The following is a 15,514-nucleotide window of genomic DNA, read 5'->3' as shown; positions in this document are numbered from 1 at the left end:
CCTTCTCCATCTTATCCAGAATACGTTGTTGATAATCAGGTCGAAGAGTCATATCCTCGCTGGTACGCACATAAGTCACAGGGACATGCTTCCAAGCCTCGAACTGGACTTTATCATTCATGCAATCAAAATTGGCCCTTGAAAGCGTCTTCTCCAATTCCTCGGCCTCCTCATCCGGAATCCCATTGAATAGGAGCTTCTTGGCGTTTCCAGTAAAACAGGTTCCGTCGTCGGCAATGTCGATTGCCAAGGGGATTCTATCCTCGTTGCCCATTTCCCGGACAATGTCAAGGACTGAGAAGCCTTTAGGGTGGATGTGAGCAGCTACACCAATGAGATGAACCACTCCGCCTGGTTTGCCCGCAGACTTGCGTGAAGTTATATCGAGATTCTCGATGGCGTTGCAGCCTACTACGCCGCCGTAGGAATGCATTACCAGGATGACGCGACATCTGCAAGCGCCAAACCACGAATTGCGGCATGGTCAATATCGTGACGTCTAGAAAGATGGTGATGGCAGCCATGGAGAGTCCGAAGGCGAAGATGTTGATGTGTGTGCTGGGTATGTTCGGATTCCACTGGCCATTGATGGGAGTATAGGCGAAGATTTCGCCAAATATGATGGTGATATAAAAGGCCGCCAGTAAACCGAGAACTGGCCAAGTAAAGGCCTTGAACGTTGGCGTTGGGAAGAAGCGTCGGTACATCAAGACAATGGCGACCTTGGAAAGGGTGATGGATGCGTTGTAGACCATGTTATTGGCAAGAAGTTGCTACGGGAGGCACACAGTTAGAGTGATACTTTATCATATCCTATATTTCACGAACCCTTTGGTATGCCACAAGGTGAGGCGTATCCAGCTCCTCCACGGGGTAACCAGCCATTCCTATTGTTGCCGCGAGAACGTTGGTAGCCACGAAGGCCAGAGCGCAGACGTAGGCAGCCAGAACGAACCAGTCATCGAGCCCGAGTTTGGAGGATATCCGCCGTGACAGGAACCTCAAGATTATCGTAAGACCCGATAGAAAGGTGAAGACGGCCGTGACCGCGATGACGATGACAAAGTCGCGACTGATAGGATGATCGTACAGGCCTGCCATTTCGAGTGGAATTGTGTATAGCCAGGCGATTGAGGAACCATGCGTACAGACGCGACTTGTCAGGATAGTTTTGACGAAAGTCGAAGAGCATGGTCCTGACTGGCAAAAGTCGAACGAATCCTTCAATGGGCTGTCCTGCACGAAGGACTCTTCCGCCTACGAGTACTTCGCACCAGTGCGTCCTTCGCGCAGACCTAATCCAGAAACTCCACTCCAGTCGCACTTCCTCGAGACTTTGTAGGATTTTGATACTTTTGTTGGCCGTCGCATCCAGGATGATCAATGATGCCATATCGAAACGCCGTTCCCGTTTCGGAAGTGATCTTTCAAGAGGGCCATCCCACGTGTGACGTACGAAACCTATGCCTCCACACGAGGTCTCCATATTGGTGAGCTATATACCACGAACAGGTCAAGTGCCGCACACGGTGCTAATAATGGCTTCAGCTAAGTGGTCCAAGGACTCTCCTTGCGTGGGCACTCCATGTGCCGCATCGTGCTTGACCTCGACACGTTTGCCTTCTACACTCATCTGTACAAGCTGGGCGCTTTCGTGCATGTACTCAGTGTCGTTAGTGCCCCACGCATGGACGGTTGGGATCCGAATGCTGTTCCGACTGATCTCTCCACTCAAGAGCTGGAGTCGCCCTGCTTGAAGTTCTTCCACATCATACGGCAGGGTCGCACATATGAATATTGCGCATCGAAACAATGCACGGGAAGCGTCTTCAATCAGCAGCGTCGCGGCAAGTGCAGCGCCCAAGGAAAACGCCAGGACCGCATCGAAGGGTCCGTTTTCCGTCGCGTACGCCGCAAGATCTCGCACGGCCTGATATGCACTTTCTCCTGACCCGTCGTGATACGAAAAGTACATTTGGTCATTGCCGAAGACCTCGCTGATACCGGGCAGCGCGGGCCATGGAAAGGAGCCATCAAGAAATTCGTACTCGAAGTTTGCACCGAGGCGATAGCGAAGAGCCGCTGGTGGATTCATTGTGAGTGCCATCATCACCAGAGTAGTGGCTGGCTCTTTCACTCACCCGTTTGTGCCTCGAACACCTGCGTGAAAGGTCAGTACATGGCGAGCCGTGCGATGAGTAAAAGGGGTGCTGGCGTGGTCATACTTCACTGTTGGTCCCAATTCCATGGAGACAGAGGACTCTGTACTTTGGCGATGCCGCGACATCTCGTTGCTCTTTCATTCTGCGGGCTGGGTATACCACGAGACACACCAACGGCCTACGAATCGTTTGCCGGTTGGTTGATGCATCATTTGAATTTGGAAATGATCCAAAGTAAGACGGGAAGGAAAGATCAATCTAGTGATGATGTCAGCAGATCCACAATATACATGTACATGTACCTTAATACTGGGAGCTGCACTTTGGCTCCATCTTCAAACGTGGGTACCTCGAGACATCCTACAACATATCACTCAAACAAAGCTTTGATTCTTTGCATTTATATGATAAAAGTGGAATCCAAGTCTGCAGTCCTTTGCTATCGTTGCCCGTTCTTACACAACGCAATCGTTGGGACTTGCAGAAATGGCGCCTTCCGACTATGTCTTCAACAGGGACTATCTCGATAACAATCGGTACGCGAGCTCGTTTGGTTCAGTCTCAACTGGTCCGACTTCTAATGAACAACAACTATAGCATCAACTTACAGCACTACCTCTGGCGGGAAATATTCGGCTATCTGATTCACCCCAGCATTCCGACAGGGGCCCCTGACCTCAAGATCGCAGACGTCGGCACTGGTACTGGGCAAGTAGTTATGAGAGGGTCACAGGCTCCCACGCTTACTGACTGTTAATGATGGCAGAATCTGGCTAACTGAACTGGCGGACCGTCTGCCTTCGGCACAGCTAGATGGTCTGGACGTCTCATTCGATGCTCTTCCTCCTTGCAAGTGGCTACCACAAAACGTYAGGCGACTTCACTGGGATGTGACCCATGATGTGCCTCCAGAGCTTGAAGGACAGTATGATCTGGTGCACATTCGTCTCTTCGCTTTTGTGCTCCTCAACGACGACCTTCCTGGAGTACTGGAGCGACTGGCAAAGCTTCTAAGTGTGTTCTAAACAGCATTGGGGCTTGCCAGAGTACGATATGACCTGCTGACACCGGCGTCACAGAACCAGGGGGATACCTCCAATGGGATGAGCCTGACATAGCATCCTTTCGCATAGAAACCACCGACTCGACCATCTCCACAGAAGCGTTGAAGCAGCTGGTGGAACGAATGCAACCCCAAGATGTTCGTTTCAGTCCCACGTGGATCGCCCGGCTGCCGGATTTGTTCAAGAACGCCGGCTTTGAATGCGTGCAGTACGACGTCCGGGAAGCTAAGCCTTGGCTTGCACTCGCCATGCACGAAGATAACTTGATGATTCACGAGGTCATAGCGGCCAAGTCCAAGGACGCCGCGTTTTAACCAAGAGCTCCCTGAGTTGCTTTCTAGAGTTGCGGCAGAGACGAGACAGGGTGCTACGTGGGCATTTACAAGATACGCTGTTGTGGGGATGAAGTCACGCGAGAGATAGCAAATCGTGCTGTACAGAGAGAAGTTTGATCATTGATTGTACTGTCATGTCCTTGTATGATACTGACACCAGACATTGGAGATGTCGGCCTAATTTCTGATCGTGCCAGCCAAAATCACACCATGTTATCGCACGCCAAAGCAGAAAATGGAGGATTAGGCCTAAAGCCTGTGGAAATGGACTGAGTTGAAGTGGACTGTGTATTGTATGTGATTATGTACGTTATTGTCAGGAACAGCCTTATATCCACAGGAGCCGTCCACAGCTCCTTCTCTAAAGCTGACAGACTGGTCTAGCTTTGCAGATCTCGTCCGATCTGCCGAAGGATGGTTTGAGTTCAGGGCGGATGTGAATCCTCTCGTCATTGGGATCATCCCGACATAGGTTCACGCTATTGCAGAGTTGCGATGCTTCATGTGGGGATTACGGTGTACCCGCTCTGCAAATCCCGCGTGGGTATACCGTACCACGGTTCCGTGGGCGCGTAGGCACGCACGTACGASATGTCGACGCGTTGGAGATGAGGGCTGCAAAGGCTGTGTTGTCGTCAACATCATCAGGAACGCTTTACTTCAGGCGCGGCCAGCAGCAATATCCTCAATGGATGGTAATGTCCTTACAACTTGCTGAGGAACTCATCGCTCGTTGCCCTTTTGGTGGCTAGGCTTGCCCGTCATGCTGCCGGACGTAACATCAGACAGCCACATGGAGACTGGTGAATCTGAGCAACAAGTCCCAATAGCAGTCGTGGGATACAGCCTAGAGTTTCCTCAAGATGCCACAGACCCAGAGGCCTTCTGGCAAATGATTGTCGAGGGGAGGAACGCCAGCACGGAATTTCCGTCCGATCGCATCAATATTGACGCCTTTTACCACCCCGACCCTACGCGGAACTCTTCGGCAAGCACCCATTTTCATCCGTCAAATCCATGGCCCTGCGCTGATGTCTCGGACTCTTAGATAGCTGTTCGATGTGGTGCATTCGTAAAGGAACCTCTAGGCGCTTTTGATGCCCCGTTCTTCTCCATCACGCCTGCTGAGGCCGCTTGCATGGACCCCCAGCACAGGAGGATGCTCGAGACCGCATATCATGCTCTGGAAGACGGTATATTCTGCCATCCAAGTTTATACTATTCGAGACTAGCCAGTTGCGTACCAAGCTGGCATTACGTTGAGTGAATGCTCCGGCTCCATAACTTCGGTGTACACAGGTAGCTTCACCGACGATTACCGAAGCGTGATGCAGCAAGACTTTGAATCCGAACACAAGCATGCCGCTACAGGCATAGCCTTCTCGATGCTGGCGAATCGCCTCAGCTGGTTCTACAACTTCAAAGGCGCGTCTATGAATCTTGATTCCGCATGCTCCAGCAGCCTTGCCGCACTACATTTTGCCTGTCAAGATCTCTGGACGGGATCCTCTGAAATGGTAAGTGGCCTTGCAGTCTTCAGTGATACTCCCAACATCGATCCGGCGCTGACGAATGCTGGATACAGGCAATGGTGGGTGGTGCGAATTACATGTATCACCCAGACTTTATGAGGTTCTTGTCCAATCTCAACTTTTTGTCACCCGATGGACGCTGCTGGAGTTTTGATGAGCGTGCTAATGGTTATGCCCGTGGTGAGGGCTGCGCGGTCTTGGTACTCAAACGCCTGCCTGACGCTATTGCGGCCGGTGATAACGTGAGGGCGATTATTCGCACAACGGGCCTCAATCAGGATGGGAGAACGCCCGGGATCACGGTGCCAAATGAGGATGCGCAAGTCGAGCTCATTCGGAACACATATGCCAAAGCTGGGCTTTCTATGGAGCCTACGAGGTATTTTGAGGTAAGATTGGATAATGTTAAATGTGTTGGCGATCCTTGTGACTACTGACATGTTGCAAAGGCACACGGAACTGGAACAGCGGTTGTGGGTAATCCCCAGTATTGAGAGCATAGAGCAGTCTCCAGTTCTCCACAACATCCAAAACCCATGCTGACTTTTATAGGGTGATCCTACGGAAGCCAGTGCAATCGCTCGAGCCTTCGATCATGTTAGAACCAGAGAAGATCCGCTGTACGTGGGCGCCGTCAAAGCCAACGTCGGACATCTTGAGGGGTGTAGTGGTCTTGCCGGTGTAATCAAGGCTCTCCTCGTCCTCGAAAAGGGGTATATCCCACCAATCGCCGGCCTTGAAACGCTGAACAAGAAGTTGACACCTGAGAAGGGGAACATTCGATTTCCCCAAGTCGGTCTAGCCTGGCCGTCGACGGGTCTTCGTCGAGCATGTGTCAATTCGTTCGGCTTTGGGGGGACCAATGCCACCGCGGTGCTAGACAATTGCGACTACCACTTGAGCATCGTCAGAAACCGACATGCCAATCGCGGTTCATTACAAGACTCGGATAGTACATCATCAGCTCCAACTTCCAACGGGGTCCACAGTAGCGACGACTTGGATCCTATCCCTGCAGAACACACGAATGGAGATTGTTCAACTCTAGCACGTCCCTCGGCGACCCCTAGGCTACTGCCATGGTCTGCGTTCGATGAGCAAAGCGCAAAACGGCTGGGCGAGATGTACCTCAGCCGTTTCAATGACTTTAAAGACACTCTCGACGATGCTGCTTACGTGCTATCACAACGACGGACACTCTTTCCCTGGCGAGGTTTTGCTGTATTGGACAGGCTCAGCAACATCGAAATGGCTCGCCTCCCCTCACCAGCCCCCAAAAAGGCTCTCGAAAATCGCCAAGTCGCATTTGTATTCACAGGGCAGGGCGCCCAATACCAAGGAATGGGATCGCAGCTGACACATTTCAACGTCTTCTCCGCCAGTCTGCAACACTCACAACGAATACTGGATGCGTGTGGTTGTCCTTGGTCGGTTTTCGATTTCCTCCACATGGACACTCACAGCCGTGTCATTGATGAGCCAGAATATGYGCAGCCAGTGACCACTTGTCTCCAGCTTGCGCTGGTAGATTTGTTCAGATCTTTCGGCATCACTCCAAGTCTGGTCATGGGACACTCATCGGGCGAGATATCTGCCGCTTACGCCGCCGGCGCTCTGAGTCAATCTGCCGCTGTAAGGATTGCGTATCATCGTGGCTTGCTCTCTGCCAAAATCGCCCGCTCGAGGGGCGATCTGGGGATGATGGCTGTGGGGCTCTCATCTCATGCAGTGGCGACATATATCGAAAGGTTGAGCTCGTCATACGAGAATGTCCAGGTCGTTGTGGCTTGCATGAATAGTCCCAAGAGTGTGACGCTGAGCGGCGTCGTCGTCCAGCTCAAGGCATTGAAGCATTGGCTTGAGCATGATGCTATCTTTGCAAGAGTACTGCGAGTGCCTGTTGCTTATCATCCACCTTTCATGAAACCAGTAGCTGAAGACTACGCCGCTTCTTTGGGCACGCTCGAGAGAAGCTCAGGGAAAGAGTGGATCCCAATGATCTCCTCAGTGACTGGCGACATTGTGACTGAGAAAGACTTACTAGACGCAAACTACTGGGTCCGCAATCTGGTCTCTCCTGTACAATTCGACATGGCCTTTTCGAAGCTTCTGGGTCAAGCACATAAGAAAGCCCGCAAGCAGCTAGGAAAAGCAACACAAAAAGCGCTACGAATCACCGAGATTTTGGAAATTGGTCCACATCCGGCGCTTCAGGGAGCAATTCGTGACATGATAAGTATAAGCAGTAACCCGGCGACAATGGTCTATCATTCCTCCTTACTACGAGGGGAAGACGCAAACTTTGCCGTGATGAGAATGGCCGGTACTTTGCACTGCTCAGGAGTGCCTGTCAAGATTGATAAAGTCAATCAGGCGAGTCATAGGCCTCTGGAACGAGTGGCGAGACTTCCTTCGTATCCCTTCAACCACTCGCGTGTTTACTGGGAAGAAAGCCGCATAAGCAGGAACATTCGCTTTCCCAGACATGGACGCATCGATCTGCTTGGAACAAGAATCCCAGATGGTAAGTAAGGTACTTTGTCCAATAATGGCGATGTAAATCTTGACAAATGAATGACTAGGGATTCCCGAAAACCCCGTCTGGCAAAGCGTTATTCGCTGCAGCGAATTGCCCTGGATAGAGGACCATCGTGTCCAGGGCGAACGAATCTTACCCGCCAGTGCCATCCTCATCATGGCAGTCGAAGCTTTCAGGCAAGTCTTTGGCGACAATGACAATATAAAAGGTTGTCGACTTCGGGACGTGGCATTCGTCCATCCCATTGAATTTCCCTCGAATGTCGACCGAGTAGAAGAGACTAGATTTGTTCTGAATTTGCCACCTCCTCACGCAGATTACTGCGTAGCTTGGTCGGATTTCAAAGTGTTTGTTATTGATGGCCACGAGAATTTTGTTCCGTGCTGCACTGGTGCCATACGCGGAAGCCTGGTCGACGCTTCTTGCCCGATGCCATGTTTTGAGGGGCATGAATGTCTGCCTGAGTGGATCGAGTTCACCGAGAGAACGTGCACGGATGACCTGGACATGCAAGCAATCTATGACTCGGTAACGAGGGATGGGGTCCAATATGGGCCCTGTTTCCAGATTTTGGAAAATCTTCATGTGGGTCACCCCGGACAAGCTTTKGCCAATATCAACACTGGTAAATGGCGGAAGACGACAGAGGGGAGTTTCTCATCGCATCCCGTTCATCCGACTGCATTGGATGCCGCAATCCAGCTTTTGACGCTGGGGCTGAGTCAAGGACGGCAGGACTTTCCCACCATGATGCCATCCCGTATTGCCAATGCTTGGATTGACTGCCAACACAGCGAAATACTGAACAATGGARGTATCAGCTCGATGGCGCGGTGCTCGATCAAGGGTCATCGGTCAGCTGGCGCCGACATATCCTGGCTACGGAGCGAAATGGCGATCCTCTCGTCTGGCTGCAAGGCATGGAAGCCACTTTTATCGATGGTTTCCATGGTGCGTTGAATGGTTCTCGTAAGGTTGACCCGCATCTATGTACACGTCTGTCTTGGAGACCAGATATATCGACGATGAGCCACGCTCAGCTTGAAGCAGAGTGCACAAAGCAAAGGCCCAAGGGGCCCGTCAACCAAGTCGAGTCATATCGTCTGATGACACTTGCAGCCAGTTCTTTCATCTATGAGGCTCTCGACTACGTTGATGCTCATCAGACGACGTTGTGTCTGCCCAGGCATCTTCAATCTTACATCCAATGGATGAGATATCAGAGGGAGCGCATCAGGGAAGGAAAGTTGCCATTCACTGAAGATGAATTGATGCAGCTCCTTCATTCAGCTGTGGAGCGCAAGACTCTCATTGAAAGGGTCGAGCACGCCGACAGCGAAGGCAAATTAATGATGATAATGGGCAAGAATCTCCTCGCTATCTTACGGGGAGACGTAGATCCCCTCAGCCTCCTTTTCGGCGAAGATGAGCTAGCCGAAGAATTCTACCAGGTGATGCTAAGCAATGCATATCACTCACATCCCTCAAGGGCATTTCTGGCCCTCCTATCATTCAAGAATCCCTCGCTGCGGATCCTGGAAGTGGGAGCTGGTACAGGAGGCCAAACTTCAGCCTGCCTGGAAGAACTCTCTTCCGCCGGCGTCAAGAAAATTTTCCCATTACGATTTCACCGATATCTCAGCTGCCTTCTTCACCCAAGCTCGAGCCAAGTATGCGGATTCCGCTCATTTGATGACCTTTAGGACTTTTGATGTCGAGCAGGATCCTGTCAAGCAGCAAGGGTTCGAGGCTGGCTCATATGATCTGGTCGTCGCATCACATGTCATACATGCGACTGCGTCACTGGAGGGATCATTGCGGAACATGAGAAAGCTCCTACGGCCTGGTGGGAAATTGCTGCTATTTGAAATCACTCGACCTGATTTCTTACTGGCCGGTTTCGCATTCGGGCTACTGCGTGGATGGTGAGCGCCTCTCAACCACGAGAGTCGTGATGAGTTCAGCCCCTGTGTTACCGCCGCGAAATGGTCGGACAGTCTGGAGAAGTCCGGTTTTTCTGGCGTAGACGTCGAGCTTTGGGGTCAAGAGCATCCGCGGTGTCAATACAGCAGTATCATGATATCAACTGCCGTAGAAGCCTCTTCGCAGTTTGAAGATCACCACCGGCAAGTTGTCATTGTCGTGAACCCAGAGGTGGAATTTCAATGCGCCATTGCCCGGCAGCTTCAACAGGAATTGGCCGGGTCTAAGCTGTACACTTTACAGCAACTTGCCCACGACGCCGACCTGGCCCCTACAATAATCGTGTTCCTTGTGGAAATCAAAACTGTCCTTCTCTACAGCCTCACAGAATCCGAATATGGCCGTCTCCAATCCGTGTTGCTCCAGCAAATTTAAAAATGTACTATGGGTTACGCAGGCATGCTCGACATTATCGGAACCGCGACACAATGTGGTATATGGTATGGCTCGATCGCTCATGTCCGAAGACTCCACGCGCAAATTCACCACACTTGCTCTGGAAGGTGGATCGATGGATGTGGGTTTTGCTGTATTGCACATCATCAAATTCTTGACTGTTCGACCACTTGATGTCGAGAGGAGAGCGAGGGTAATGTTGTGATTGAACATGGTGTCCGCTATATTGTGCGCATCACTCCGAATGCTCCAATCAACGACATGATGGTGCGGAAAGCTTCATCTCAACGAGTCGAGGAAGTTGAGATTGGATATCAAATGTCATATGCACTGGGCATGTCGACACCTGGTTCCCTCCACACCCTCAAGTACTCTCGAGATGACGAAGCAGATCTTCTAATTAAAGAAGATGATGTTCTGATCGAGGTTCGAGCATTTGGTCTAGGTCCCCGCGATTACCAGAGTGCGAGCGGAAAACTTGATGATTTGACATTGAGCTCGGAATGTGCTGGGGTCGTACAGTTGGCAGGTAGAACTAGTCTCTGGAAACCTGGAGACCGGGTGGCCGCAATTGGAATTAACATGGCCCGCACGCTCGTAACAGTGAGCTCCAAAGCTGTCGTGGCCATTCCGGAAAATGTCACTTACACCGAAGCGGCCAGTAGGCAGACGGCGATATGGACGGCCTATCATGGCCTCTTCGATCTCGGGAGGCTGGATGAAGACGAAACTGTCCTTGTACGAGGGGCAGCTTCCTTCTAGTATTGGTCAAGCCCTGGTCCGGATGGTCCTTCGAGTTGGCGCTACCCTCCTTGCAACAGTTGAGACCAGTTCGCAAGCCACGTTCTTGGTGGAAAGTCTACAAATCCCCTCGACTTCCATCTTGACTTGTGCTGATAGTCTTCTCCATGAAGAGGTCCGTCGTGTAACTCATGGAAGAGGAGTGGATGTTTTCATTGGGGCACTCTCGGGCGACTCAATGCATGATTACGCRCAGTGTGTTGCACCTTTTGGTCGCTTGATCAACACCGAAGCCGGGAGCCAACATGTGAATACCCACACAAGTCTGAGACAAGACAGTATCGACTTGGTTGCGCACCTCCGTTGCAATCCGGCTGCTGCACATAAGATATTCCAGCGAGTGATCAAACAAGTCGTTCACTCAGCTTCCACGTATTTCCATACCTCAGGACCGCGACAGATTTTTCAAGTAGCTGAAACTGAACAAGCATTCCGCAATCTTGAACAGATGGGAAGTACTGGGTCCGTCGTTGTCGAGATCGATCCAGAAGCAAAAAATCACCGCTCAAGTGGCAAACAAGCCAAAGTATCACTTCTCCGAAAATGCAACATATATTATTGCCGGTGGTCTAGGCGGGTTAGGTCGCGGCTTTGCTCGATGGATGGTGGCCCGAGGAGCGTGATTCTTAGTCCTTCTCTCCCGTAGAGGTGTTCAGACCAAACCCGCCGAAGAACTCATCTCTGAGCTCTCAGCACGAAACGTCAAAATTTCGACCCCAACGTGCGATGTCACTGATCTAGCCGCTCTCACGCGGACAGTGGAAGAGATAACATCTACAATACCTCCTATTTTGGGCTGTATACAGGCCACCGTCGCTCTCCGCGATGCAACGTTTGAGAACATGACTTTTGCCGACTGGAAGACTGGTCTAGACTCCAAAGCACTCGGCTCGTGGAATCTTCACTGCTGCATGCCGCAGAATCTAGACTTCTTCGTTATTGTCGCCAGTCTCAATGGGATTTTTGGCGGGCGTGGACAGGCTAACTACGCCGCTGGCAATACGTATAAAGATGCTTTGGCACATTACCGAATCGGACTGGGACTCAAAGCCGTTGCAATTGATTTGGGGCTCGTGGTCGATCAAGGTCTTGTCTCCGAGAACAAGGACATACTTGATTCTTTGAGACGAGTTGGTGAGTGTGAACCGTACTTGATTGAATTGAACTCACGAGTAAAGCTKACTGCTTCTTTTTCCGCACCAGGACATCTAAAAGACATCCGATCCGAAGATCTGCTTGCACTTCTGGACCATTACTGTGACCCCCACATCTCCCACTTCTCAGCCACGAAGATGCGCAAGTTCTAGTCGGCGCTGAATTACCTTCGATCGTAATGGCCAAAGGCATGGATATACATCACTCGATCAAGCGTCCCATTTCCCGCCATTTATTCCGCATGGGCGCTCACAGTGCAGGGAAAAAAATCATCACAAGAAGGAGGAAACATCATTGATCGCGCGGCTGCGTTGCGTAATGCTCCCTCGCGGGAAGAAGCAGAGCGATTGGCTACCGAGTGGTTCGCGGCTAAGATTGCACATGTGCTTGGACTGCCTGTGGGGGATATCAATACTTGTCAGCCTGTTCATACTTATGGGGTGGATTCCCTCTTGGCTGTTGATTTGAAAAATTGGTTCCTGAAAGAGGTCGAGGTGGATGTTCCTGTGTTTCRGCTGCTGGGGAATTCTACTATGGCGGAGATTGGAGCGGTGGCGGCGGCTAAAAGTCAGCTTCGGAATCCAAAGGGAGTTGATAATTAGGACGAGCCTAGAAGGTATATACGCGAAGGCGCTAGTGAGGTCGACGACGGCCGATGTTAGTAGAGGTCTATAGAGAATAATAAGGAAGGGAGATGTAGGAGACGCGAAGTGAAGCGATCTCACAAATGATGACTCAGCACATACGTCACTTTAGGCTCCACTTTCTGTTGCCTGCTATTGCCTGCTCCCGTACCCTTGGGACTTCCTATCTAGTCAGGTACTGTTGCCTACTTATTAGGTCTTGCTATCATTAATTAAATCCGCGTACCATTCCATCTTGAACTCTTCCATCTTGAACACTTCCATCTTCTCCAACAATGACTGACTTTTTGAGTTTACCGACAGAATTGATCCTTTCCATTGTTGAGCGTCTACCCCTCACAGATCTCAAGTCTACAAGCAAGGCGGGATGGCAGCTGCGTCGCATCGCGGAACCACTCTTGTTCAGCTGCCTGAGAATCCCCAACTTCGAAGAGGACAGGCACATTTTCGAAACAATCATAGAGAAATACGGACGGCATGTGGACAAGTTGGTGTTCGAACTTGACTTCACCAATACATGTACTGGAGCAGACGATGACAGCCTCAACGAGGTCAGTCAGGGACGATCAGAAGATCGCACTGACTCACAGGCATCTGGTTTCACGGACCTGGCACGGCGGCTACTGAGCGGAGACGCTCTCCCCGATGTGTCCCAATTGCGGATCACTTTCGAGGCTGGCGAGTTCCGAGACGATGAAATCTTTGGCGAGCAGTCAACCATCTACATGCACGATGATGACGAGACTCGGGAACAGATCCGCGAACAGGAGGCCGCATGGATGTGGCGAGCTGTTATGAATGAAATGTACAAGCACCTCTCCTCCAGGAGAAACCTCAAATGCCTCGAACTACGTAAAGTGGTTCCGAAAGGGTGCTCAACATTCCACATAGCAGAGTGGCGAGCATTCCTCTCCACGCTCAATGAGTTCGATATCGACATCTGGGGAGGCGACAATGGTGCTGGATGGCATTCGAATACCACTTTCGGATACATGATGTTCATCGCAGAGATGAATGAGTTCTTCTTCAAGCATTTAGGCTCTGTGAGGCGCTGTAGGCTTGCCGCGGATATCGAAAACCCCATCGGGATGACTGGTCACCGTCATTTTCCCGTACCTTTCAAGCCCAAGGACATGCCGAAGCTTGATAAACTTGAACTGGAGAATTGTTTCATCGACCCCGCTCTGGCAAACCATATCAGCAATCATGGCCAACAGCTGAGATCGCTCAGCCTCAAAAATTGCTTCGCAAGTACGTATGGAAATCCTCAAAGACACAAAGCTTCTTTACTGACAGCAAAACAGGCGCTCAAGTCTCAGCGGAGCATAGGTACAGCTGGTCAGACTTCTTCAACTCCATTCGAAAAGGTCCTCCACTGCTAAAAGAGCTCGTGGTAACGAATGAGGATGTCGCCCTCACAAGGGAGGAGGAGTTTCACTCGAGAAATGAAGGTCCATTCATTCCGCTTGAAGACGAACCCGAAAGTGTCCAAATCGTTCGCAGACGACTTTTGGAGAATCCGTCATGTCGATTGTGGCCGTACGTGTATCTGGACGACAAATACGGCATGGTCTTCCAAGACGAGGAGTCTAATGTGGAGGCTTTTGAGGAGGGGGCTGATCAGAGGGAGTTTGATGCTTTGATGGCTCTTGTTGGCCAGAATGKAGGGTGCTTATCCTGAATGTGGGTGTGGAGCTATTTGATGTCGTAACGGAAAATCTATTTCCAGCGCGATATCAATAAGCGTCAGGACATCGCTCTTAGCGATGGTCATCAACAACGGCGGTGGGAAGATTAGAGCTAGTATGTGGCAAAGGTCGTTGGCCCACAGGAGCTCGAAACTATGTCAAACAATCAGCATGGAACAGGAGTATGAGATGGTTTCTGTACCTTTTGAGAGCCACGTTGTTCTTCCAGCTGTCGACTTCTTCCTCGTTGCCACTGGCTCGGCCATTTCGATCTGTTTGACATTAGAGACTCTCACATTCAGAGCCATCATGTCAACAGAACCGATCATCTTCGAACGCCTTCTTCGTTCCGCCAATAAAAAGTCCGGGCGAATGAGACGGTGGGAATTGTCCCATCCATGGGTCGGTGGTCTCGGGGTTCATCAGCGACAATAATCCAAATGTCGAAACCATTGGCCAAAAAGCTCACACTTATCTGGAAACAGCCTTGACATGCCTGTCCATTGACAGCTTCAACGTATCGGACGTGAGCATCACTGTAAGAGCTTCCCCAGATCCTTCCTTATCCGAATAGATTTCGATCTCGGAAAGTGACTAGGCATAAGTAATGGCATCGGAGTAGTCAACTCTGCTGTGAGCTAGGAATGATCCCGTGCTTTGGCTCCCCGGCTTATACATCTCCAGAGCCCAAAACCGCGATTATCGTGCACTGCACAAGTTCGGCAAGGTTTGAAATTCTTAATGAAGTAAGGTAGTGCGAAAGTGTTCTCTCTTTCAAAGTCGATTAATCTAGGCTATGATGAGGTAAGGTGACTTGTTAAGGAGGTCTCTTTTTGGAGAGAGGGATGATGAAGTATCAACCTTGCTACTATACTAAGTCGAGCATGGAAATTTGAGTTATAACTGGATGTGGAGACGGGATGAGGACTTTTGATATTGTGAGTATAAGTTTGATGATATGTAGGGTGAGGAAGCGATATACTATGAGTATTAGTAGAAGTTCGGTGTACTTACGCTCGGACTGCTATTATCCTAGTTACTTGTAGGAGAACATCCGGAAAGAGAGTAGCCAGACATTCAACTATAAGAGAGGTGCTAATGAGTAGCAGAGCTGGATGGGTTCTAGTACTTGGTATACCAGGTCTCCTCTTCTATTTAATTCAGGGGTAGCTCGAGAGAGATAGACCTGTTATTGCATTTTGCTTGTCAGCTGTA

At 50.6% G+C, this 15,514-nt stretch overlaps 6 protein-coding genes; 4 read left to right on the top strand and 2 right to left on the bottom strand.

The window, feature by feature from the left end:
- Positions 1–305: 305 nt before the first annotated feature.
- On the bottom strand, positions 306–1,101 carry RCC_09432 (uncharacterized protein; the record flags this gene model as incomplete). XM_023774674.1 has 2 exons in its annotated part: positions 306–773; positions 829–1,101. The coding sequence occupies 2 exons, from the start codon at positions 1,099–1,101 to the stop codon at positions 306–308; spliced, it is 741 nt and encodes a 246-aa protein (XP_023630442.1).
- A 412-nt stretch (positions 1,102–1,513) lies between these two features.
- On the bottom strand, positions 1,514–2,303 carry RCC_09431 (uncharacterized protein; the record flags this gene model as incomplete). XM_023774673.1 has 3 exons in its annotated part: positions 1,514–2,082; positions 2,142–2,160; positions 2,226–2,303. 3 exons carry the CDS (start codon positions 2,301–2,303, stop codon positions 1,514–1,516), a joined length of 666 nt encoding a protein of 221 aa, XP_023630441.1.
- Positions 2,304–2,648: 345 nt separating this feature from the next.
- Positions 2,649–3,540, top strand: RCC_09430 (uncharacterized protein; the record flags this gene model as incomplete). XM_023774672.1 has 4 exons in its annotated part: positions 2,649–2,698; positions 2,760–2,870; positions 2,929–3,176; positions 3,242–3,540. The coding sequence occupies 4 exons, from the start codon at positions 2,649–2,651 to the stop codon at positions 3,538–3,540; spliced, it is 708 nt and encodes a 235-aa protein (XP_023630440.1).
- Positions 3,541–4,324: 784 nt separating this feature from the next.
- On the top strand, positions 4,325–8,592 carry RCC_09429 (uncharacterized protein; the record flags this gene model as incomplete). XM_023774671.1 has 7 exons in its annotated part: positions 4,325–4,549; positions 4,610–4,754; positions 4,861–5,078; positions 5,147–5,482; positions 5,543–5,566; positions 5,646–7,617; positions 7,676–8,592. The coding sequence occupies 7 exons, from the start codon at positions 4,325–4,327 to the stop codon at positions 8,590–8,592; spliced, it is 3,837 nt and encodes a 1,278-aa protein (XP_023630439.1).
- Positions 8,593–11,654: 3,062 nt separating this feature from the next.
- RCC_09428 (uncharacterized protein) lies at positions 11,655–12,119 on the top strand (the record flags this gene model as incomplete). XM_023774670.1 has 2 exons in its annotated part: positions 11,655–11,946; positions 12,016–12,119. 2 exons carry the CDS (start codon positions 11,655–11,657, stop codon positions 12,117–12,119), a joined length of 396 nt encoding a protein of 131 aa, XP_023630438.1.
- A 767-nt stretch (positions 12,120–12,886) lies between these two features.
- RCC_09427 (uncharacterized protein) lies at positions 12,887–14,292 on the top strand (the record flags this gene model as incomplete). XM_023774669.1 has 2 exons in its annotated part: positions 12,887–13,862; positions 13,916–14,292. 2 exons carry the CDS (start codon positions 12,887–12,889, stop codon positions 14,290–14,292), a joined length of 1,353 nt encoding a protein of 450 aa, XP_023630437.1.
- Between the last annotated feature and the right edge of the window lie 1,222 nt (positions 14,293–15,514).

The sequence above is a fragment of the Ramularia collo-cygni genome (genome assembly GCF_900074925.1).
Source record: "Ramularia collo-cygni strain URUG2 genome assembly, contig: RCC_scaffold17, whole genome shotgun sequence".
Classification (NCBI taxonomy): domain Eukaryota; kingdom Fungi; phylum Ascomycota; class Dothideomycetes; order Mycosphaerellales; family Mycosphaerellaceae; genus Ramularia; species Ramularia collo-cygni.
This window is presented reverse-complemented; position numbering and strand designations above follow the sequence as displayed.